The sequence below is a fragment of the Aethina tumida genome, chromosome 7, assembly GCF_024364675.1.
Source record: "Aethina tumida isolate Nest 87 chromosome 7, icAetTumi1.1, whole genome shotgun sequence".
Taxonomy (NCBI): domain Eukaryota; kingdom Metazoa; phylum Arthropoda; class Insecta; order Coleoptera; family Nitidulidae; genus Aethina; species Aethina tumida.
The window spans coordinates 7,139,990-7,162,222 of NC_065441.1; the positions used below are offsets into that span (position 1 = coordinate 7,139,990).

The following is a 22,233-nucleotide window of genomic DNA, read 5'->3' on the forward strand; positions in this document are numbered from 1 at the left end:
ATCCAATTATTACAATAGCTGAATTTGTACATTTGTATTACAAATTCTATATTATATTAACAAAATTCATTGTTAAACATAAAACAATATTTATTGAATATCTAATAAATGGTTAAATTACAACAGTCATAATGTTCAATTAATTATTATAATACAATATTATAAACCATTTTTAAAGTGTTGTTATTTTTAACGAGTATTCTTCCAATTTATTATCTCTAATTTGAGAACTGTTGAACATTAACTTTCCGCAACTTCACTTATTATATGTAAATACTATTGAGCAAATATTTATATATTTTAGAATTTTTGTTCTAATATATATTTTTACTTTGGGTTAAGTTAAAGTTACAATTATAAAAAGTTGGCAGCGTCTCTATTTAAAATAAATTTTTTAGTATAAAACTTAAATATATAATTAAATCTAAAATCTTTGAGTGAATAATTCATGTGTACCAATAATCAGTAGCTCATAATAATTTGTACATCTGATTAGTTGTCAACATGTTGAGTAACGTTAATCCAAACGCCACCTTTGGCAGACAAAATCAATCCACCAGATTTGTTAAACTCTAAAGGAACTTGAGTCTTCTCACTCAGACTGATGTCATAATTTTCTAGTATTGATGCCAGACCAACCTTGGTTTGCATAACTCCGAATCTTAATCCTGAAAAAAAAACAGTTTTATGTAAAATTTTGGAATTAATATGAAAATGTTTGGTCATACCAATACAAGCTCGGGGCCCCTCTCCGAATGGTATCCAGGCGAAAGGATGTCTGTTGCGTTTGTTTTCTTCTAAGAACCGATCTGGGTCAAATTTCAGAGGATCTGGATAATATTCAGGGTCTCGATGGATACCTAGCGTTGATATCGCAACACTGGTGCCCTTTTCAATTGTTATATCTGTTCCGGGGATCTGGTAATCTTTGGTGCATTCTCTAGGTATCATTGAGATAGCTGGGTATTTTCTTAAGGTTTCTAAAATTAAATATGAATATAACTAGTATAATATAGATTTAATTATTTAATAATATTTTGGCAGAATTCAAACTTACCCTCTACAACTCTGCTCATTAGTTCCATATCTTTTACAGCCTCATATGTCAACTTCCCATCGTTCTTCTTCAGGACTTCCCTAATTTCTTGTCGCATTTTATTCTGTAGCTCTTTATCTCTGGCTATTTCGTATAAGGCGAACGTCATCGTCGTCGATGAAGTCTCATATCCAGCTACGAAGAACACAAAAGCTTGCGCAGCAAGTTCGTTAAATGTTATAGCACCTTCTGCCACTGTTCCATCACTTGTTAAATGTTCATCATCCGCTACTTTACCTCTATTTTTGAGTTGCAACAGAAGATGCATAAAGTCTTTTCTGTAGACATTATTTTTCTCCCTATATTCTACATTTTTCTTCACAACATTCATAAAGAAACTTTCGGTTTCACGATCTGTAAGTCTAACGTTTAACTTATGAAGGAGGCTATGTGGAAGGGCGAAAAATGATAATATTCTTAAAATTCCAATGGATTCTGGCTTAAGGATATTTCTTCCCTTACTGGCAAAATCGTTGTCAGGGTTTTTCATTGTGTCACATTCCAAACCAAACGCACAAGATACTATTATATCAATGGTGAAACGTTGCAGCATCTCTTTTATATCCATGGCCTTGCCAGATTGTGAAAACTCGTCCATCATCTCCTTTAATCCTTCACCGCACTCCACAAGTCTGCTGAACATCATTTTCATTTTACCAGAGGTAAACGTTGGAGTTAATTTCGTCCTTAAGTTTCTCCATTTTTGTCTTGATAACGCAAATAAATGGGCACTAAGGGGATCACCTTTCTCATTGAAATAAGTTCCATGGCTGTTGAAATGCTGGAAATCTTGCTGCATTATGTTCTTTATTATATCCAAATCCACTGGTACATAAGTTGGTGAAAAAAGAAGTGAGCCTCCTCCATGTTTCAATCCTTTTGCTCTGATATTTTCGTACAGTTCCTTCCACATTTCTCCTATATTTTGTTGTTTCATAATTAATTTTTTGGCATTACCGAAAAAGAAGACCGGATCATTATCGTAAAGACCTTTCCTGGACCAATAACCTAGTCTCCAGTATGCGAAAATCAAAAGACTAGAAATTGCAGTCGCTAATAAAGCCACTGCATCCCAGAGGATGTTTGTTGTTAACAACATAACTTCACACACAGTTACACCTTCTCATTTGGCAACTTAATTCAGTTTTAACACAAGTATTCACACCACATGTGAGTACCGTACGCAGTTTATAAAATACTGTTGTTTTTGTCCGATGTAAACTTGTTATGTAGAGATGGATGAGTCACTAATTCTAACATAAATACTAGTCACTGTGTAGCAGGAAAATAGTGCGCAAACAGTAAACAAAACATTATTATGCCATACGTAGTGGATCCTCCCAGACACATCATAATTATGGATTGGCTGCATAGTTATAAGATTTCTTCATTTATATGGTATAGGATAAATATGTTTTTTTTTTCTGTTGTGGCTGTGTCATACAAGTAGTATGACCATATTTTTTGTTATAATAATTATCAAAAACCATATTTGAAATAATAAAAAAATCAGTTGGTTTGAAGTAAAAAATTCTTTAATTTTTTTGTATCCATATCTATCTATATATATAATTCTATTCATATTAATCCAAACAAATCCAATTATAAACTAAATGATAAAGATAAGATACCATTATAATATAGGATTTTAGTTGTATGGAAAACCATCAAAAACTGCAAACCATGACATTTTAAGAAAAATAATTAACATTTTAACATATATATTTATAGTTATATATATATATATATAATTTATATAATGTGGTTATATAAAAATAAGTTTAAAAGATAATTGATGTCGAAGACCTTGATCGAAGGTCAATAACAATATTAAAATATCCCATGTCCGAATCATTATTACTTGCGATAAATATACATAAAATTTACTCAAATCATTGTTACATACATTTTTATTAATAATTTTATGATAGCCTAACTACATATATAACGATTATTTAACATAATTAAAATTGTATTAATATGCAAATAATTGTTGTTAAAATGAAGATTTAAAAATATATTATTAATTATTTATATTTAATATTTATTATTTAACATGGATTTTTTCATTTTACTATTGTTCTCAGAGCTTCGTTTTGCATTATGTGCCTTTAAATAAGGCAAATTATAGTTTCGAACAAACTTCCAGATGAGGGAGATCAATAGTGGTACAATGTGAATTTAATTTGCATAAATATATTATTCTTAATAATTGGCATGTTCAGATTCAAATGATTATTCCAACAAAATAATTAACGTGTTTCTCATTAACAAGTCTTTATTTCAAAACAAATATATCAGTGTGGCACCCAACGTAGTTGTTTTATATATAAAAACACGTAAAAAATAAGAGTTGCAAACCTAATTAATTATTATTTCTAAAAAAATGAAACATTTTATAATTTTATATTTTTAGTTAAATTTATGGCTAAAATTTATTATTTATAATATATACATTAATATATCAACTGATATATTTATAGTTTCATAAAAAACAATTTAATGAATAATAGTTATGATAATGTTATCCAAATCACATTTTTCATAACCTTAATTTTTTACATCCTCCAGTCTTAAATCTTATTAAATTAACAATTTTGATTTCCTTACAGATTCTTGTAAATATTTGAAATAAATAAGGCACTGTGGACAATAGCATATCTATGTTACTATTTTACAAGTATGTTACAAGTATAATATTACAAAACAAGTATAATATGTACTATAAAACTTAAATAGATAATTAAATACATTTTATTCTTTAGTAAAAAAATACTATTAATATACAACTAAGTTTATGCAGTATAGGTTTAGCTAATCAACGTGTCGTTTAACATCAATCCAAATACCACCCTTCACAGCCAAAATCAGCCCACTGTCTTCGACAAACTGCAAAGGAACTTGAGTCTTTTGATTCAGAGTAACGTCATAATTTTCTAGTATTGAAATCAGGCCCACTTTAGTTTGCAGCACTCCAAATCTTAGTCCTGAAATGAATAATTTTATGTAAATATATAGAATATATAAGTTTGTTAGAAGACATACCAATGCACGCTCGAGGTCCTTCTCCGAATGGTATCCAAGCAAATGGATGTCGGTTACGTTTGTTCTCTTCTAAAAATCGATCTGGATCGAATTTCATAGGATCAGGGTAATATTCCGGATCGTGGTGGATACCCAGTGCTGATATCGCAACACTTGTGCCCTTTTCAATTGTTACGTTTGTTCCGGGGATTTGATAATCTTTGGTACATTCTCTTGGTATCATTGAAACAGCTGGGTATTTCCTAAGGGTTTCTAAAATTTAATTGTTGATTAACTAATCTAGATAGCTAAATTTAACCTCACCGTCCACAACCCTACTGAGGAAATCCATTTCTTTTATGGCGTCGTATGTCAATTTTCCATCATGTTTCTTCAGAACTTCTCTAATTTCTTGTCGCATCTTATTCTGTAAATCTTTATCCCTGGCTATTTCGTATAAAGCGAAAGTCATCGTCGTCGAAGAAGTCTCAAATCCAGCTAGGAAAAACACAAATGCTTGGGCAGCAAGTTCGTTAAATGTGATCGCACCTTCTGCTGTTCCATCACTCGTTAATTGTTCATCATCCGTTATTTTTCCTCTATTCTTTAGTTGTAGCAGAAGATGCATAAAGTCCTTTCTGTAGACATTGTGTTTCTCTCTATATTCCACGTTTTTCCTAATAACATTCATAAAGAAATCTTCGGTTTCACGATCGGTAAATTTAACGTTTAACTTATGAAGTAAACTGTGTGGGAATGCAAAAAACAATATTATTTTTATAATCCCAAGTGATCCTGGTTTAACAACATTCCGTCCTTTACTTGCGAAATCATTGTCTGGATTTTTCATCGTATCACATTCCAATCCGAAAGCGCAGGACACAATGATATCAATAGTGAAGCGCTGAAGCATCTCTTTTATATCCATCGGCTTGCCGGAATTTGAGAATTCCTCCACCATCTCCTTTAATCCTTCTCCACACTCTAGAAGTCTGTTAAACATCATCTTCATTTTACCAGAAGTAAATGTTGGGGTTAATTTCGTTCTTAAATTTCTCCATTTTTGACCTGATATCGCAAATAAATGTGCACTCAACGGATCCCCCTTTTCATTGAAATACATTCCGTGGCTGTTGAAATGTTGGAAGTCTTGCTGCATTATGTTTTTTATTAAATCCAAATCCACTGGTACATAAGTTTGCGTAAAAAGAAGGTAACCACCGCCATGTTTCAGTCCTTTAAATTTGATATTATTGTATAGATCTTTCCACATTTCGCCCAGACTTTGTTGTTTTGACATCAGTTTTTTCGCATTGCCGTAGAACAGGACCGGATCGTTGTCATAGAGACCTTTTCTTGACCAATAACCCAATTTCCAGTAAGCGTAAAACAAGAAACTGGTTATTACAGTGACTAATATAGCCACTGTATCCCACAGAATACTTGTTAACAGCATAGTTTCACACCACTGATACACTTTAGATTTTATGATGAACTATTATATTGTCATAAGAGTATACGAAAACATGGAGTGGTTTTTTGTATACGATAAACAAGTTTTGAACTGATACGTGACTCGTCATATTTAAATTACGGTGCGCAATGATATTTAATTTTATTGTTTTTGTTTTTAATATTGATAAAAGGGACTAACAGAATAAGCATGAATGTTGAAAAGTAATTACAACGAAAAGAATAAAAGTTTTTTCAATATTATTTCAATATGCTTATATTAATTATTATATATTATATTATCAACAATAATATTTTTATCATATATTATCACTCTTATCCATTGTTCACAAAAATCATATATAAAATAATAATAAATATAGATGTTTCAACTATAATAGAGCTATTACTAATCAAATATTATAATTTATTTTATAAAAAAATTATTAATTACATTTTTGAACTTTAAACCATACATTGTCATCAACTGCCAAAATAACCAGACTTTGTATTAAATTTAATTGGAGTGACAGTTTTATTGCCAAAAGAAATTTTATAATTCTTAAGTATTGTTACTAAACCGAGTTTGGACTACAAATCTGAGCTCTGCAGAGAAAATTTAAATAGAGCAGATTAATTATAAGTATATTATTAGTATTTTTCATTACCGATCCAGATCCCTCATAGAAAGGTATCCAAGAAAATTGATATCTTTATTTTCGGGAGAAAATCTGTCAAGATCAAAATTTTCAGGATTTGGAAAAATTTCTGGATCATTTTATATTCCTAAAACTGTAATACCGACCATGGTGTCTTTTTCAATAACAAAATCAGTTCCAGGTGCTTTATAAATTTTGTTGTACATTCTTGTTAAAAATTGTACGGTAGAATATTTTCTAAGGACTAAAAATTACGTTATAGGAATTAATTAAATGTGAAGAACAGATAAATTTACCATGGATGAATTTTACCTTTAAAATTTATCATATTTTGATGCTTATTTATAGTTCAAAAAAATAGGAAAATAAATGTTGTACTTGTTGTTGTTGTAAAACATTATGTTTGCTATTAATTTTATACTAGAGTTATTCTTTCATGTAGCTATATATACAAAATTGTCATCATGACTGAGAATAGGCTACATCATTGCGATATTACCGATTTAATGAAACTTATAAACAGCAACCATACATCTTTTATAATAGCATAACATTAATAAAAAATTAAAATAAACATGACATTAAAATAGAAATTACAGTTTTTTTCAATAAAACAATATTTTTATTTAAAAAGTTTAATATAAATAACAAAAATATATATACAACATATTTACAATAATTAATAATAACTGAAATTATATACAATATCAGTTGCAATAGCTTTTAATTGATTTATTTCAATTTAATAATGAAGTGGAGTAAATATGAATATACCTTACCACAATGTTTTGTCTTATTTTGTGAAATTAAGAGATTTAATTAATTACATTTTTCAACATTGAGCCATACGTTACCATCCACAGCTAAAATGCCCAAAGATTTAGTATCAAATTTAATGGGAGTGGCAGTTTTACTGTTAAGAGAAATTTTATAGTTCTGAAGTATCGTTACCAATCCAACTTTAGCTTGCATAGTACCAAATCTGAGCCCTGAAAAAATGTCCAATTAAAACAGGTTACTCATTTAAAATAATTTTCATTACCAATGCAAACTCTCGGTCCTTCACCGAAAGGTATCCATGAAAATTGATGTCTTTTTGCCTTATTTTCGGGAGAAAATCTGTCGGGATCAAAATTTTCGGGGTTTGGAAAGATTTCTGGATCATTTTGTATGCCTAAAACTGGAATACCGACCATGGTGTCTTTTTCAATGACGAAATCAGTTCCGGGTACTTTATAAGTTTTGTTGCATACTCTTGGTAAGAATGGCACAGGTGGATACTTCCTGAGAGACTCTGAAAATTCCCAAGTAAGAGTTAATTAAACGTGACTAATAAATATACTTTACCATGGATAACTTGTTCCAAATAAGTCATATCCTTTATAGCATCATACGTCAGTTTGTTGTCATGTTTCTCCAAAACTGCATGGATTTCATCTCTAATTTTCTGTTGAAGATCGGGACGAGTGGAAAGTTCAAATAATGCAAAAGTCATTGCTGTAGAAGAAGTTTCGTAACCAGCAAGAAAGAAAACAAATGCTTGGGCTGCTAATTCATTAAAAGTTAAACCACTTTCATTAATATCTCCAGCATCATTCGTCAATTTCTCATCTTCGAAGACCCTACCTCGGTTCTTCAACTGTAACAGCAAATGCATGAAATCTTTCCTGTATATATTGTTATTTTCCCTATAATTAACATTCTTCTTAACAACTTCCATAAAAAATGTCGTAACTTCCTTATTGAAAACACCAATATTTAGCCACTTGAGAAGCTTATGAGGAAAAGTAAATTGAGCAATGTTTTTCATAACTTCTATGGGATTTAATTCGAAAATTCGTCGTCCATATTTCACAAATTTTGAATCCGGATTCTTCATACTGTTGCATTCGATTCCAAATGCAACTGAACCAATTATATCAATGGTGAACCTTTGCAATGTCTCTTTAATATTTATTGGTGTGCTGTCTTGTGAATGTTGATCCACCATATCTTTCAATCCACTGGTACATTCAACCAACGTGTTGAACATCATCTTCATTTTACCCGAAGTAAATGTTGGAGTCAGCTTCGCTCTAAGACTTTTCCATCTGTCATCTTCCAAAGCAAATAAATGTGCACTTAGAGGGTCACTCTTTTCGTTAAAAAAGACGCCATGGTTCACGAAATGTTGGAAGTCAGTCTGCATAATTGATTTGACAATGTCGAGATCAACTGGAATATAAAATGGCTTAAACAACAAGTATGCTCCTCCATGCTTCAATCCTCTGGATTTCAAGTCAAAATAAACGTCTTTAAACAACTCTGCGACAATTTGTTGTTTTGTGAAAATGCCTTTTGAATTTCCGAAAGGTAGTGTAGTCGGAGGTGTATATAAACCTTTTCTTGCGAAGTATGAGAACTTCCATTTTAGATATAGTATTATTCCTGCCAGAGAGGTCACAACAAGTGCAATAAGATCGTATCCCAAACTGTTCGTAATCAAAACCATCTTTCTGAAATAATAAGTGATACTTATGATAAGATCTTAATTTTATTTAGTTCGATATAATCTTATACATATTTACTGTAGGTATTAAATATATTTTCCACTATTCAAATTTAACTTCTCTAGCAGAGATAAACATGCTTAATAAAAATGATTTAAATGTTATCATTTGTGTATTGTGATAATTTATTATGCATTTATTTATAATAAAAACAAACGTAATTAAATTATGATTTAGCATTTGCAGTTTCTATTATATAATGAATTAAATTTAAATTTAAACAAGAACAATATACAATGAATAAAATACTTACGATTATTTATACTCGAACAACAACTTCGTACATTTATCAAGTCTACTAAATTTGTAATAGTGTTTTCCGTATATATAGTGTAATTTTCTCATCATGACTGACACTATGCTATTTCATTGTGATCATGTACGAATAGTGGAACGAAATTACTATTTTTTAAACAAAAACAATACCTACATCTTTTAATTAATTAGATTGTCCTATAATCATTACATAATCAATATTTACATTTTCACAAACAGTTTCATTCATAACGACATGGTGTTCTTACACGATATAATTACATAAATTAAAAAAAATTCAGATTATATTGTACCTTTAGAGAATACAAAACATTTTTATTAACTTAAACTTACCCAATTATTCAACGTAAGACGTGTAATGTAATCACCAGTGAATGGCACAAAATATTTCCCAGAAATTTGTTCAGGAAACACCAGGTGACGAAGTTCTGGATGTACTGCGCGATGCAGAGAGAGTACGTCGGAGATGAACATTTTTGACGCCATGGTGCGTCACCGCGAAATTATTGTACTTGGTCGTTGATAAGTCGCAATAAAATTAGAAAATCTTCATGTGAAGTGACTTTTATTCAAGGTTAGTCAAAATCATTGGTGGATAACACCGGATGTTTCGAATTTTTGAATGTCCCTAAAACTCCGATTAAAATGGTCAGTTTGAAGCAAAGTCTATACACGTGTATAATTGGGCTATAATTTATTTTTTTTTACTTCGTTTCTTAATTAAGTTCAGGTTCAAGTTCAAATGTGATTAATATAATTATTTATACCGTATGTAGAATCTGTTTATTTCTTTCTATAAATGTTTTTAATATTCCAAGGATATGTTCAATAGTAATTAGTGGTAAAAAATGTAACATTTATATATGGAGTATTTTATGAGTCAAAATAATTAATTTTTATTTTGCTTATATATTTTGCAAATGTTGCTTCTGTAATACCAATAGAAAACTAAAACTTATATTCTCAATTGGTAAAATTCGATAACGTATATATCCCTTCCTCTTGTTTATATTATTATTGACCTTACCATTCAAATTCCTTTAAACTGTACTTGTTGATATATGTATTTTGGTAACTAATTATTAGTCACATCTTTTAATCTATTCTTTACTAATGTTATGAATTGTTTCGTCCTATTAATTAATTAAAGTAGAGCAGTTTACCTTAGATACTCATCGGAATTACCCCTGTGTATAATATAATTATTTATCAATTATGTGTTAGTTAAAATAAAAATCTTGTAATTAAATTTTTAAATATGTACAGATATATTTTTGTTTATATAAAATAATACGCAATAAATTAAAATGTTTTTCTAATTAAACTGCAATTCAATACATTTCTTGCTATCTTGTTTATTAATTGATTTTAAGTATATGCACTAAGTGTTGATTGTTTATTTACGTTTTCAAAATTTCAAGGATATGTAGTAGTCTGTTATTGGCATATAATTATTTAGATATTAGATTATAAACACGCATACTTTTTTAGTTTATGTTGAAATTCAAATTATGTCAAATAACATTATAGAAAATATTATACAGCTCTATTTATTAGAAAAAATATTAGATTTATTATCAACAATATTTTTAAGATTGACTAATGTTTATCATTATGTCAATTTTAAATTAATATGTTAGAAAAAATAGATGAAGTTATTATTGTATATTTCAGAAAGTGCTCAAATAATGCTCAAAGTTAATTAGAAAGATGATAGGAAAATAGTTTTAAATTATATTTTATAATAAGAAGATTTAAGTTACTACAGTAGAAGTTGTGTTTATTTATTCAAAGCACTGAACATTATTAAAGTTTTTATTTACTAATACTGGTAGTTTACTCATGAGATACCCCTTCAAAATATGCAAACAATATTACAACTTTTTAGTTGCTGACGTTTTTTATTTTTCTTTCTTTTTTGTAGCTTGTCTGAAACTTTTGATATTCTGACATAAAACGTTAAAGGCGTTTTTTGTGTTTTTTTTTATCCAAAACTTTATGAATCCAATTTAATTTTTTTCTAAAATCATTATTTTTACACTTCATTTTGAAAAATTAGTTTTTCTGTTTAAACATACAGTGGTGGTCATTATTATGGCAACTTTATGAAATGTAGTTCATTTAAATTCGTTTCATGTTGAAACACATTTATAAGAGCATCATGTTTTCAATATAAGGAAGTAAATTGTTGTTTAATATATCCGTATACAAAAATCAGTCTAAGGAGGCTTACGCCAGAAGAATTGAAACATCAAACAAACCATCTTCTCACAATCCTTGAACTAATTAGATTTCTGAGAAATCCATTTCCTCCAGGTTGTTTTTAATTATAGTTGACGATATGATTGGATTGTTTTTTGAATTATCCTGTTATCCATATTATTTCAAGTTTTTCACACACAGTAAAATTTTTTCGAAATTACCACTTTCCTAGTAATAAAGCCTTAGCCATCTTTTCTTGTTTCTCTGGGTCGTGGTAAGGCCGAATTATAACTTTTATTGCAGTTTAACTTCAAACAATGATTAAATAATTATAAGATCTCTGTTTGTTTGTCCATTGCAAAAAGTATGAATTTTTTTAATGGATAAAATTAGAATGACACAACAGAAATACAAGTAGTACACCTCATATATTTTTTATTGTAGCAGAGTAATATATATAATAATTAATAATTATTCACATATACCGAAACTACTTGAATTCTTTTCTACATTCAAAAAATCAGAATTTTATACTAAATATAAAAGTCTGAATCTATTGATGAAAAATAATCCGCATTTCACAACTTATTTCATATATTCATATTTTCAATACTGGACGTATTACTTCAATATATAATAAGCATATGTAAGCAAATGTAACCTGTAGGTCACTGAAAAATTTTAGTTTGTTATTCATAGCTTATAAAGAGTTTTATAAAATATATCCTCTCTCTGAACTTCGATAACGTATACATTATATTATTTACATCATTAAATATACAAATATAGATGTACTAAATTCATACACATAAAATTAATTTACTTTTTTTACATTTATCCAGACTCCTCCATCTACTGATGTAACATTAAGTGTTTTTACGTCATATTTTATTGGGAGGGAAGTTTTTTCATTTAACGTAAAAGAGTAATTTCTTAACAGCGTTACAAGTCCTACTTTAGCCTGCATCATTCCGAATCTTAGACCTATAAAATAATGATTAACCAACTGCAAGTATTCCATCGTATATAACAATTACCAATGCAAACTCTTGGACCTTCCCCGAATGGTATCCATGAAAATGGATGCCTTGTAGATTGGTTTTCTGGTGAAAATCTATCAGGATCGAATTTTTCTGGTTCGGGATAAATTTCAGGATCATTGTGTATACCCAGTGTAGAAATGGAAACCATAACCCCTTCGTCTATTGTAATATCCGTTCCAGGTATTGTGTAAGCTTTCGTACATTTTCTCGGTATAAACGCTACTGGTGGATGTTTTCTCATTGACTCTGAAAAAGCGAAAAACGTACGATTATAGGAAATACGAATATCTCTTGTTAATCAGTGTTACCTTGAAGAACTTGCTCCATGTAAGTCATTTCCTTTAGGCCATCAAAGGTCAATTTGTTATCGTGTTTTTTTAATACACTGTTAATTTCATCTCTCATCTTTATTTGCAAATCTGGTCTCTGAGCCAGTTCTAAAATGGTAAAGGTCATAGCTGTGGAAGACGTCTCATATCCAGCAATGAAAAAGACAAAAGCCTGGGCAGCTAATTCATTAAACGTTAAGCCTTCAAGTGCACTCTCTTTGTCTCTGGTTACTTTTTTATCATCGCTAATTTGACCTCTATTCTTTAACTGTAATAATAAATGGAAGAAATCGTTCCTAATTATGTTGTTTTTCTCTCTGTATTCCATATTTTTCTTTATCACATTTATGAAGAAATCTGTGGATTTTTTGTTCCAAACAATCACTTTTAGGGCATGTAGCAGACTGTGAGGCAAAGAAAATACCGCCAGATTTCTTATGAATTCTTTTAAATCCATTTTAAATATCATTTGTGCATATTTGGTAAAATCTGATTGTGGATTTTTCATGCTGTCGGACTCAATGCCAAAGGCAACAGAAACAATTATGTCGATTGTAAATTTTTGAAGGACATCTTTGATTTCCAGTGCTTCTTCCTTTTCTGCAAAATCATTTAACATACTGTCTAGAGTACCACTATATTCTACCAGAGTGTCAAACATCATTTTCATTTTTCCTGACGTAAACGTTGGGGTCAATTTAGCTCTCATACTTTTCCACTTTGGTCCAGCTATTCCGAACAGATTGGCACTAACTGGATCATCTTTTTCATTAATATACATGCCGTGGTCTATGAAGTTTTGGAAATCGGTTACTAATATTGATTTAACTATGTCTAAATCAGCTGGAACGTAAAATTTATTTATCATAAAATACCCTCCGCCATGTCTTAAATTTTTAGACTTCAGTGTGTTATATAAATCTCTCCATAATTCACCAAAAATTTGTTCACCCTTGAACACTTTCAGAGCATTCCCTATAGGGATAGTGGGTTGGTCCTGATATAAGCCTTTTCTTGTAAAGTACGAATAAGTCCATTTCGCGTATAAAATGAATGCAACCACCAATGTCGCTAGTAACGCTAATGCGTCATACAGTAAATTATCTGTGATTAAAACCATCGCTAAAAGAAAAATTTCTGTTACAAATAGTCCAAATTAATCTCATTTTAGAATTTTAATCACATAATACATATTTTTTCTTTCTATTTTTGGAGATATTTTTATCAGTTGAAGAGATTACTTCATTATTCATTCAATCATTACACAATAAAAGCTATTTGTAGATATAAAACTTTTACGAAAGAACTTACCAATTTCACAAACTTTCAATTATGCACCACAACTTTATGTTGACTAAAACAGTAACTTTTGATTGCCATATATCCACTGAGTGGTTGTTATGAATCCGTAAAATTATTTATTTTCATGTTCTTAAAATGATAAATCATGATGATAAACATTATTTACTGAATATTTATAAATTGGTTCGTATTAATATATTAATTAAAGTCATTGGTATAATGAAGTTAATTTTTCTACTCATTATCATTAAGTATTTGTAAAATACATTTATGACATGAAATATGTCTCAAAATTTGCTTGTCAAGTTTTCAATATTGCATTCATTATATTTATATTGCAACAAAGACAATTGTGCAATTCTTAATATTTAATTACATTTAAAATAACCAAAAATGTGAACAATTATTTCCTCGAGTTAACCTAAGGTTTAATTATTTAAATAGTATTTTATACAATATCACAATTTTCTTTTGTCATGCAACCAAGACTAAGTTCGTACACACCGTGTTCAAAATTACACCCCCATCACGCGTTATGCCTAGATTTTAGATGCGATGTTTGGTGTAATCGGTGTTAAGTATCCAATCGTTGGGTCAGTCCCTAATATTGCAGGTGGCCAAGAAGGCGTCGGTGCTGAAGCGCCGCAAATCGAGGAACCGGATGGAGTCGACGGGACCAGGCACACCGGACACTCCCGTCCAGCCGACGTCGGCGTCGCAGCTGCCGAACTCGGCCGCCTCTGACGCCGACGTCGTTTTCTATATGGAAGAACCTAAAGCAGGTAAGAGGAACATTTGACTTTGAAATTCTATATTTATATTAGTTCAACAACTTTAATATTTTATAAAGTTAGCACCACAATTCGTCGGCGGAATACCGAAAATCTAATATTTATATCGATAATGCGCGACGCTCATTATTTATGTGACTTAATGACAAATATATGTCGGAATTTAATTGAGATATTTATTATTTAATGTTAGATTATTTGCTTTAAAGTTATTTTATAACTTTTATTTATCTAAACTCACGATTTAAAGTTAAAATAAGTAAATACAGTATAGAACATTTTTTATACTTTTGTGTTTTAATATAATTAATAAAGATGCCCACTTAGACAGCACATAAGAAAACAAACTTTATAAACATTTTTTTACCTCTTTCATTTAATGAAAATTAAATTACTAAAATATAAAGTGTATGATCGTATCTTGACGAAACCCAAATTGTTCTAAAAATACGTAAAATGTAAAATTCTAATTAAACCAGGATAAATCAATCATATCTGATAGGATTAAATTTCATTTAATAACCTTCTTTTGATAAATATCTCTGAGCATTCAAGATGCGTTCAATAAAATAATTTTTATTAAATTTGAAGTCAGCAAATTTATTAATCTTTTTATGTTTATTTTTTATGTCCATATTTTATAAAATATAGTGGTTTTTATAGTAGAGTATGAAACAACAATAGTAAATTAACATTATTTTAACAATTCATATTAAAAAAAAGAGATATGGGTAAAATACTGCTGTATAAAAAACTAAATTAATTTTTCGTTTAAGTCAGAAATTTCTATAATATTAAGGACTTACAGGTACGCCGAATAGGGTGAGAAGGGGCGAACGTGAAAGTGTCCGCGGTGCTATATTCACCAGCCAAACAAGCACTGTGACAGAGGCGCCCAGCGATGAAATCGACGACCTCGACGGAGAACTACCTAGAGTTACCCAGTAAGTTGTTATACCTCAAAATTCTATTACTGTATACCATTTAAACATGAATTTATTTATGTAAAACGTTTATACTAAAAGCTAGTCGGTAGAAAAAATAAGTATTTTACGATTACTCACCACTCAATTTTCAAACAAGTTGAAACGAAAAACCTATTCCAAACACATAATAAAATCGGGACGCAATTTAAAATTACAATTACACCACAAATTATTTCTACAGCCCAACGATTTTTAATATTGAGCAAAAATCGAGCGGATAGAAACGCAGGAGTTTTGTAAATTGCACACCATCCTCAATGAACTAGTTCGTTGCCACTTTGAATATTTCATGCGGGTTGAATATTTCAGGCGTGTCTCTCAAATAAAGTGATGCTGAAGGGCTGTTGTACTAAATAAAATAGGTACATGTTAAGAACCTGATAAAGGAGTGTTTGTTTTTTTTCGTCAGATTAACCGAAGCACATAAAAATGCCATCCGGGCCATAAGAAAAATAAAATACTTCGTGGCCAGGAGGAAGTTCCAACAGGCCAGGAAACCCTATGACGTGCGCGACGTGATTGAACAATACAGCCAAGGACATCTCAACATGATGGTCAGGATTAAGGTAAGGCCCAAACTTATGTTTACCACCCAAACTTAAACATATTTACAATTACATGTTGTTGTTTATTATTAACGTTTATATCAGCAAATATTTTCTCGTCTTGTATGAATTAATTACTTCAATCGGATCAATTCATATTTGGTCTCTCATTAGACAGATAAATCATGTCATTGCGTACCAATGTTTTCGTTTGTGCCACACATTTGAAGGCAGCCGAATTTACTTGTAATGTGGTAAATTTACCATAAACGTGTGACAGATAATCATAATTAGCCCCCATCTTCATTTACATATTATGTGTTCAGTTCGTTGAATCCACAAATACGTCATGTCAAAGGATTATCTTTAATGATGTGCAGACATTAGTAGTTGATAATTCTGCCGGTTTGCATTTAATCTTGGTCTTGATAATATCGTTGCCCGTGGAAGAATTTCTCTATATCCTAGCACGTAGTGGTAGTTTACTGTAATCCCGCAATTACACTAAATGTGGTACATAAAATTTTAAAGGAGAATAAATTAAATCAACCGCTGATAGAATAGATTTTACGAGATGCTTCCATTACTACCCCAAGGCAAGCCTGCCATTTTAATTATTTTTAAATTAAATTTTACAACCATAGTTCATTGTAAATTCTTTAATTAAATTTAAAAAAAGGACTTATAAATGATACTTCTTCTATACAAATTGCAAAAACATAAAAATAATGTAATCTCATTATAAATATAAGCAGCTAACTTTAATTATAATTAGGTTAGAAAGAAAACAACTTACCTCATAGTTTAATTTAATTAATATTCATGTTATTAAAACCACAAATTAACGTATTTAAAATACAGTTTAGTAACTTCGTAAACAACAACAAACGATCTAATTAAAATTTATTTCAAAATTACATCATTTGGGATTTTTGATTTGAGAGAAATTATTTCAATTTATCTCAAAAACAAACAAGAATATCACTTCCACTGTAAATTAATATCAAATGGGATATTACAGAATATTTGACAACATTGGTTTTGATCTGCAGTATGTTAACAGGAACTGATTAATAATTAACTGAATCAATTTAATCACTACGATTGAACCAATCCAGCCAAGTAGGCCAATTTAGTTTTGCGAAATAATCTGAACTAATGGTTGATTTCCTAGTCTATCAATACAAGATTATCATAAATTATAGAATAATTTTAACTGATTTTGTTTTGTTGTTATAATCTCGGTTCAATGACGTTGGACACAAAATATAATATTCTTTAAACAATTTTAAGCACCAAAAATCAACAATTAGACATGATGGTGGAAACATCATCATGGTTTAGGGATGTTTTACAGTATCTGGTACTTCTCCCCTAATACGAATTGAAGACAAAGTGTATAGTTCTGCCTATAAAGTCGACTTGATGAAGAGGCATTGTCAATATATTACCTTATATTAGTTTTAGTATTACTAAAAAATTCATTGAAATTAAAAAATAAATTAAAATTTCTTTCATACCACCGCTGTATTATTGTGAACATAGAAAAATAATTCCTAATTAACTTGAAATTGTGAAAAGTCCATATAAATACACAAAGAGTGTGTTTATTTTAGTTAATATATATAATCGTTAATATTGATGGTATACAAAAAGAACACTATCAATATACGGTGGATAGTTTAACCATATAATATGGACTGTATTTCGTGTTACAGAACAAACTAGAATATTAAAATAAGCCAAATTATCAATCAGAGAATTTTCAAGTACTCTTCTGTTTGTCTGATAATCCCCATTATTTACCATTCAAAATGATCGTTCAGTTCTTGTTTAATCAGCGAAAAATACGGCAAATACAATACAATAAACCACGTTTGTATTTCCAAATAAGTTCAGTTTTCAAGTGAATAATATCAGGATGCAGACAGTCACAGACTTTTTAAATTGTAATTAATTATTTTTTAAATACTTAAGTCAATGTGTAAGTTCTAAACTCTATTTATAATCCCTAAGTCACCTGGGCCATTATTCCAGCGCCGCGGTTTAAAGTAGTTCAGGACTAATTAAAAACAGCCATTATCTGTTAACCGTAGCGTTTTTTGTTGCAGGAGTTACAGAGGCGTTTGGATCAGACGCTCGGCAAACCAGGAAGCTATCTAGCAGGAATCGACCGCGTCGGCAACGTGAAACCTATGACTGTGGGGGCCAGACTTTACAGGGTAGAACAACAGGTAAGTTGTTCATTCTTTGCCACCCATTTTTCATTACCCTCCCAGTCCCCTATTCCATTGTCTCGCTACTGTCTTCTGTTGGCTGTTTCTTTTAGATAGAGTATTGAAACTGTTTTATCTGAAGTTAATGTTTGCTATTTATCCAAAGTTGTTAGTCTTTAATCCTTAGATTAATTTTATTTGTTGTTTGATACAGATTGTCTGCTATGAGGGGATCATTTTAATATTGTGCTTCCCTAATGTTAATTGTTGTGAATTTCATAGTTTTTATACTTGTTAAATCATTTAAATGTGAGAATGAATCTTAGTTATACCACTAAATTTGGATTTTCTTACAAAACTAGATAAAAATGACAAAATTCAAATTTTGATTTAACATCTATAGCAAACATCCGGTACCTTTTATTCTATTTAATCTCGCTGTTCACCTATTTGAACTTTTTTTAACGAATTTGTTTCAGTTGGGATCATTGGATAAAAAGTTGGATACTTTAACCCATATTTTAAATATCCTGACCCAAAAACAACAAGGAACTGTTGCCATTCGACCATTAGAAGACGACGTATAAACAAGTATTCAATAAGAAGTATTTATTATATATTATTTATATAAATTTATTTTCTAACATTATATATGCTATCATTTTATATGCGTTATAAAAATATATATTATGTGTATATGAATACAGCAACTGCATTGTATTTCTTAATACAAAACAGTTGAATATGTCAATCATTCTTCATTGCACAAATAGATAAAAATTGCTTTTCATGTGCGAAAATCTTTTTAGCATATAAAACAATATTTATGTTTACATATCTTCGTCATTTCTACAGTGGTTATTTGATATTTGTGGTAAAGGTTACGGTTACAATTAGAATTATCTGTATATTTTGTGGTTGTTACAGTATTCAAAAATTGTTCTTAATAACTAAACTTCATCAAAACAAAATAAATTAATCATATTATAAATATAAAATGATTTAAACTGAAATTAAATTCTAGAAGTTAAACATTTGTTACATGGATGTGATATATATTCAACCCTTAAATGTGATGTTGACCCTTTGAAGTAACTAAATTGATATCCTAGAATTTATTTTTATTATTAAACAAAATATTTTTATGTCGATTTCCAACTAGGAGAGACCATAAGTAAAATTGTAACCGTAAAAGCTGTAACCATTTCATTGCTGATATTAATATGAAGTACCATTTTATTTATATGGTTTCATATATATCTTCGTCATATCTACATTGGTTATTTGATATTTGAGGTAACGGTTATGGTTACAATTAGAATTATCCGTATATTTTGGGGTTGTTACAGTATTCAAAAATGTGTTCTTAATAATTAAACTTTATCAAAAGAAAATAAATTAATCATTTTATAAATATAAAATGATTTAAACTGAAATTAAATTCTAGAAGTTAAACATTTGTTACATGTATGTGACATATATTCAACCTTTAAATGTGATGTTGGTTCCACAACCCTTTGAAGTAACTAAATTGACATCCTAGAATTTATTTTTATTAATAAACATTAAAATTGTTACCGTAAAAGCTGTAACCATTTCATTGCTGATATTAATATGAAGTGTCATTTTATTTATATGGTTTCATATTTGATACAATTGCATATGGTATGTAGTCCAGTTTCGTTTCAATTTCTGTGATATTAATATAATTTCTATAGCAATTAATTTTTTACTTTTTAGGATTAAAATAATTATTGTTAAATTTGTCAATTCTCCACAGTAATTGTGGGCTGTTTAATGGAGATAAAAAGCTGTTATTGAATTTTATTTATTGGAATTATTATTCTATTATAATTACACCTCACACTTTTTAAACTAATTTTTAATATATTACTACAAACTTTAATTGTAATAATATTAAATTACAATTCAGAATTATTGAATCTTTACTTTATAAATATTAATCACCTATCTATCATTTTTACTGCACAATCATGAATCATTAAGTTTTTCCACAATACATCGTACTGTACATACCCCACATATTATAATATCTAAATAAAATGTTAGTTAAGATAAAATCTGTTTCTATATTCGCTGTTAAATATATAAAAATATTTATAGAAATAATTGTAATTACGTATATTTATTTAAAATCATGTGATTAAATGAGTATTATATTAAAAACAAATTAAATAGTACAAATTTTTTTGTGATCGTTATCTTTATGTTATATACGTAGTTTTGTTACAATTTTATAACGTTTAAAATTGAAAAAGTACAAGGCAGACATTTTACTTAAAAAATATTATTTAAATCTGTCTTGAAAATATGCTTTGGTATTAGCTTTATTAAATTTTTAATGAATTAAGTCTCGCATTTAAATTTCACCTTTTTAAAAATATATTTTATTAAAAATAATTCATTAAATCAGAAATTCAAATAGTATTAATGTCATTTAAAACTAGATACTAATTGGTGTCATAAAATATCTTCATCTTAAGATAATTACAGGAATTAGTGAATGTGACATTAAATCCAGAGAAATGATCTCTGTTGATTATATACATACATATTTTAGAATTAAATTGTGATGTACTTATTATAATGTAAGTTTAAGTTAAATGTGCATAAAAATATTTATGTATACATAAATATAGATGTTCAATTAAATAACAAATAATATAGAGGAAATTACTAAATGTGAATTATGTCAATATATATCACTATTATACACTTGAAATATTCAATTTCTCCTTGATTTTAAGTTGAGAAATACGTTCTTGCATCACTTCATCTAGAATAAATAAAGCAATCTGTGATATTCTTAGATTGTAGATTTATTAAATATGATCTCTGGCTTTTGTAAAATTTGTTTTAATATTTCCTGGACTAGTTTGACCACGAAGTATGCAATTTGAGAATCAATGAAAAGAAGACAATCAATCTATTATTAGTAAAATAATATGAAACCGTATAAATATTATTTTGTTGGTTTAAAATTGCTGATGCATTAAACTGAAAGCATTATTTATTTGTTTATATATAATTGTAGAGTTATTTAAAGCACAATTTTGGAATTGATTAATCCATTTGTAGTAATGGTTAAGAACGTCTTTGGGCTAGATACTGAATAGAACGTTCTTAATTTTTACTTAAAACAATTCTCAAGTTACATATAAATAAAATTAATGGTGGATTGTTCTTTATCAACTGGTTGTCAATATTAAAAACATAGCAAGGTATTATGGGCACATGTATATTTGTATATTATCTAAATTTTAGAGCATATACTACTACTATACTACTAGAATTTCTATACCTTCTCTAGTTGTTGCCTATTTAGATCCCGTCAAATTTTCTGTTCCCATAACATTAAATTCATTGCACTGGTTTACATATTAGTGTTAAATTATTTGTGGTTCTATTAAACATATCAACTAAATTATCAACATCTAAAAATGTAATGCCAACTTTTAAAGCGAACGAGTTATTGGAATGGAAATATTGACGATTAATTTATCTGGTTCATCAAGACACATTTATGAAATTAGGATTAAAATAATCATTGATATTGAAACTATATGCAATTCCCCTTACATTTAGTGATAACATGTCTAGATTACATTCTATTTTTGATCATATCTAAAGAATTTTTGGGTCCAAACTTGTAAAAGGAACAAATCAATTTTCGAGCCTAAAATGACCTAAAATTACTTTACGCATCGATTCTTATCTGCCTTAGTTGTATGCAACGGTTTAC

General features: G+C 29.1%; 5 protein-coding genes across 8 annotated transcripts in view; 1 reads left to right on the plus strand and 4 right to left on the minus strand.

Annotated features, from left to right (window-relative positions):
* Positions 1 to 19,131, plus strand: part of LOC109603505 (potassium voltage-gated channel subfamily KQT member 1-like) — a 105,252-nt gene extending 86,121 nt beyond the window's left edge. For 2 of the 3 annotated variants that reach the window (XM_049970176.1, XM_049970177.1), the window contains exons 11-15: positions 14,531 to 14,714; positions 15,532 to 15,667; positions 16,119 to 16,275; positions 18,366 to 18,488; positions 18,950 to 19,131. In XM_049970176.1, the coding sequence (XP_049826133.1) occupies positions 14,531 to 14,714; positions 15,532 to 15,667; positions 16,119 to 16,275; positions 18,366 to 18,488; positions 18,950 to 19,057 (708 nt within the window). In that variant the 3' untranslated portion in view covers positions 19,058 to 19,131. The remainder of the gene's footprint in view (positions 1 to 14,530; positions 14,715 to 15,531; positions 15,668 to 16,118; positions 16,276 to 18,365; positions 18,489 to 18,949) is intronic. The other variant, XM_049970178.1, reaches the window with a different exon arrangement.
* Positions 70 to 2,288, minus strand: LOC109603511 (probable cytochrome P450 6a23). Its single transcript, XM_020020010.2, has 3 exons — positions 1,058 to 2,288; positions 729 to 980; positions 70 to 668 (listed from the first exon to the last, which is right to left on the minus strand). Exons 1-3 carry the CDS (start codon positions 2,193 to 2,195, stop codon positions 493 to 495), a joined length of 1,566 nt encoding a protein of 521 aa, XP_019875569.2. The 5' UTR covers positions 2,196 to 2,288; the 3' UTR covers positions 70 to 492.
* Positions 3,747 to 5,667, minus strand: LOC109603513 (probable cytochrome P450 6a23). Its single transcript, XM_049970183.1, has 3 exons — positions 4,445 to 5,667; positions 4,142 to 4,393; positions 3,747 to 4,083 (listed from the first exon to the last, which is right to left on the minus strand). Exons 1-3 carry the CDS (start codon positions 5,574 to 5,576, stop codon positions 3,911 to 3,913), a joined length of 1,557 nt encoding a protein of 518 aa, XP_049826140.1. The 5' UTR covers positions 5,577 to 5,667; the 3' UTR covers positions 3,747 to 3,910.
* On the minus strand, positions 6,862 to 9,536 carry LOC109603510 (probable cytochrome P450 6a14). Of its 2 annotated transcripts, none has more exons than XM_020020009.2 (4): positions 9,390 to 9,536; positions 7,579 to 8,726; positions 7,274 to 7,525; positions 6,862 to 7,220 (listed from the first exon to the last, which is right to left on the minus strand). In XM_020020009.2, exons 2-4 carry the CDS (start codon positions 8,720 to 8,722, stop codon positions 7,051 to 7,053), a joined length of 1,566 nt encoding a protein of 521 aa, XP_019875568.2. In that variant the 5' UTR covers positions 8,723 to 8,726; positions 9,390 to 9,536; the 3' UTR covers positions 6,862 to 7,050. The 2 variants fall into 2 exon arrangements, with proteins under 2 accessions (XP_019875568.2, XP_049826136.1); XM_049970179.1 differs by lacking the exon at positions 9,390 to 9,536 and adding an exon at positions 9,034 to 9,307.
* On the minus strand, positions 11,729 to 14,106 carry LOC109603512 (probable cytochrome P450 6a14). Its single transcript, XM_020020011.2, has 4 exons — positions 13,942 to 14,106; positions 12,610 to 13,752; positions 12,296 to 12,547; positions 11,729 to 12,242 (listed from the first exon to the last, which is right to left on the minus strand). Exons 2-4 carry the CDS (start codon positions 13,748 to 13,750, stop codon positions 12,073 to 12,075), a joined length of 1,563 nt encoding a protein of 520 aa, XP_019875570.1. The 5' UTR covers positions 13,751 to 13,752; positions 13,942 to 14,106; the 3' UTR covers positions 11,729 to 12,072.
* Positions 19,132 to 22,233: the final 3,102 nt, after the last annotated feature.

Excerpts from the sequence above, each read along its gene's own strand:
- LOC109603510 (XM_020020009.2), bottom strand. The coding sequence starts at position 8,722 with ATGGTTTTGATTACGAACAGTTTGGGATACGATCTTATTGCACTTGTT. Across the intron at positions 7,526-7,578 it reads TTTGGAACAAGTTATCCATG|AGTCTCTCAGGAAGTATCCA; the intron begins GTAAAGTATATT and ends GGGAATTTTCAG. Across the intron at positions 7,221-7,273 it reads AGGACCGAGAGTTTGCATTG|GGCTCAGATTTGGTACTATG; the intron begins GTAATGAAAATT and ends ACATTTTTTCAG.
- LOC109603512 (XM_020020011.2), bottom strand. The coding sequence starts at position 13,750 with ATGGTTTTAATCACAGATAATTTACTGTATGACGCATTAGCGTTACTA. Across the intron at positions 12,548-12,609 it reads CATGGAGCAAGTTCTTCAAG|AGTCAATGAGAAAACATCCA; the intron begins GTAACACTGATT and ends TCGCTTTTTCAG. Across the intron at positions 12,243-12,295 it reads AGGTCCAAGAGTTTGCATTG|GTCTAAGATTCGGAATGATG; the intron begins GTAATTGTTATA and ends ATTATTTTATAG.
- LOC109603511 (XM_020020010.2), bottom strand. The coding sequence starts at position 2,195 with ATGTTGTTAACAACAAACATCCTCTGGGATGCAGTGGCTTTATTAGCG. Across the intron at positions 981-1,057 it reads AATGAGCAGAGTTGTAGAGG|AAACCTTAAGAAAATACCCA; the intron begins GTAAGTTTGAAT and ends ATTTAATTTTAG. Across the intron at positions 669-728 it reads GGGGCCCCGAGCTTGTATTG|GATTAAGATTCGGAGTTATG; the intron begins GTATGACCAAAC and ends TTTTTTTTTCAG.
- LOC109603513 (XM_049970183.1), bottom strand. The coding sequence starts at position 5,576 with ATGCTGTTAACAAGTATTCTGTGGGATACAGTGGCTATATTAGTCACT. Across the intron at positions 4,394-4,444 it reads CCTCAGTAGGGTTGTGGACG|AAACCCTTAGGAAATACCCA; the intron begins GTGAGGTTAAAT and ends ATTAAATTTTAG. Across the intron at positions 4,084-4,141 it reads AGGACCTCGAGCGTGCATTG|GACTAAGATTTGGAGTGCTG; the intron begins GTATGTCTTCTA and ends TATTCATTTCAG.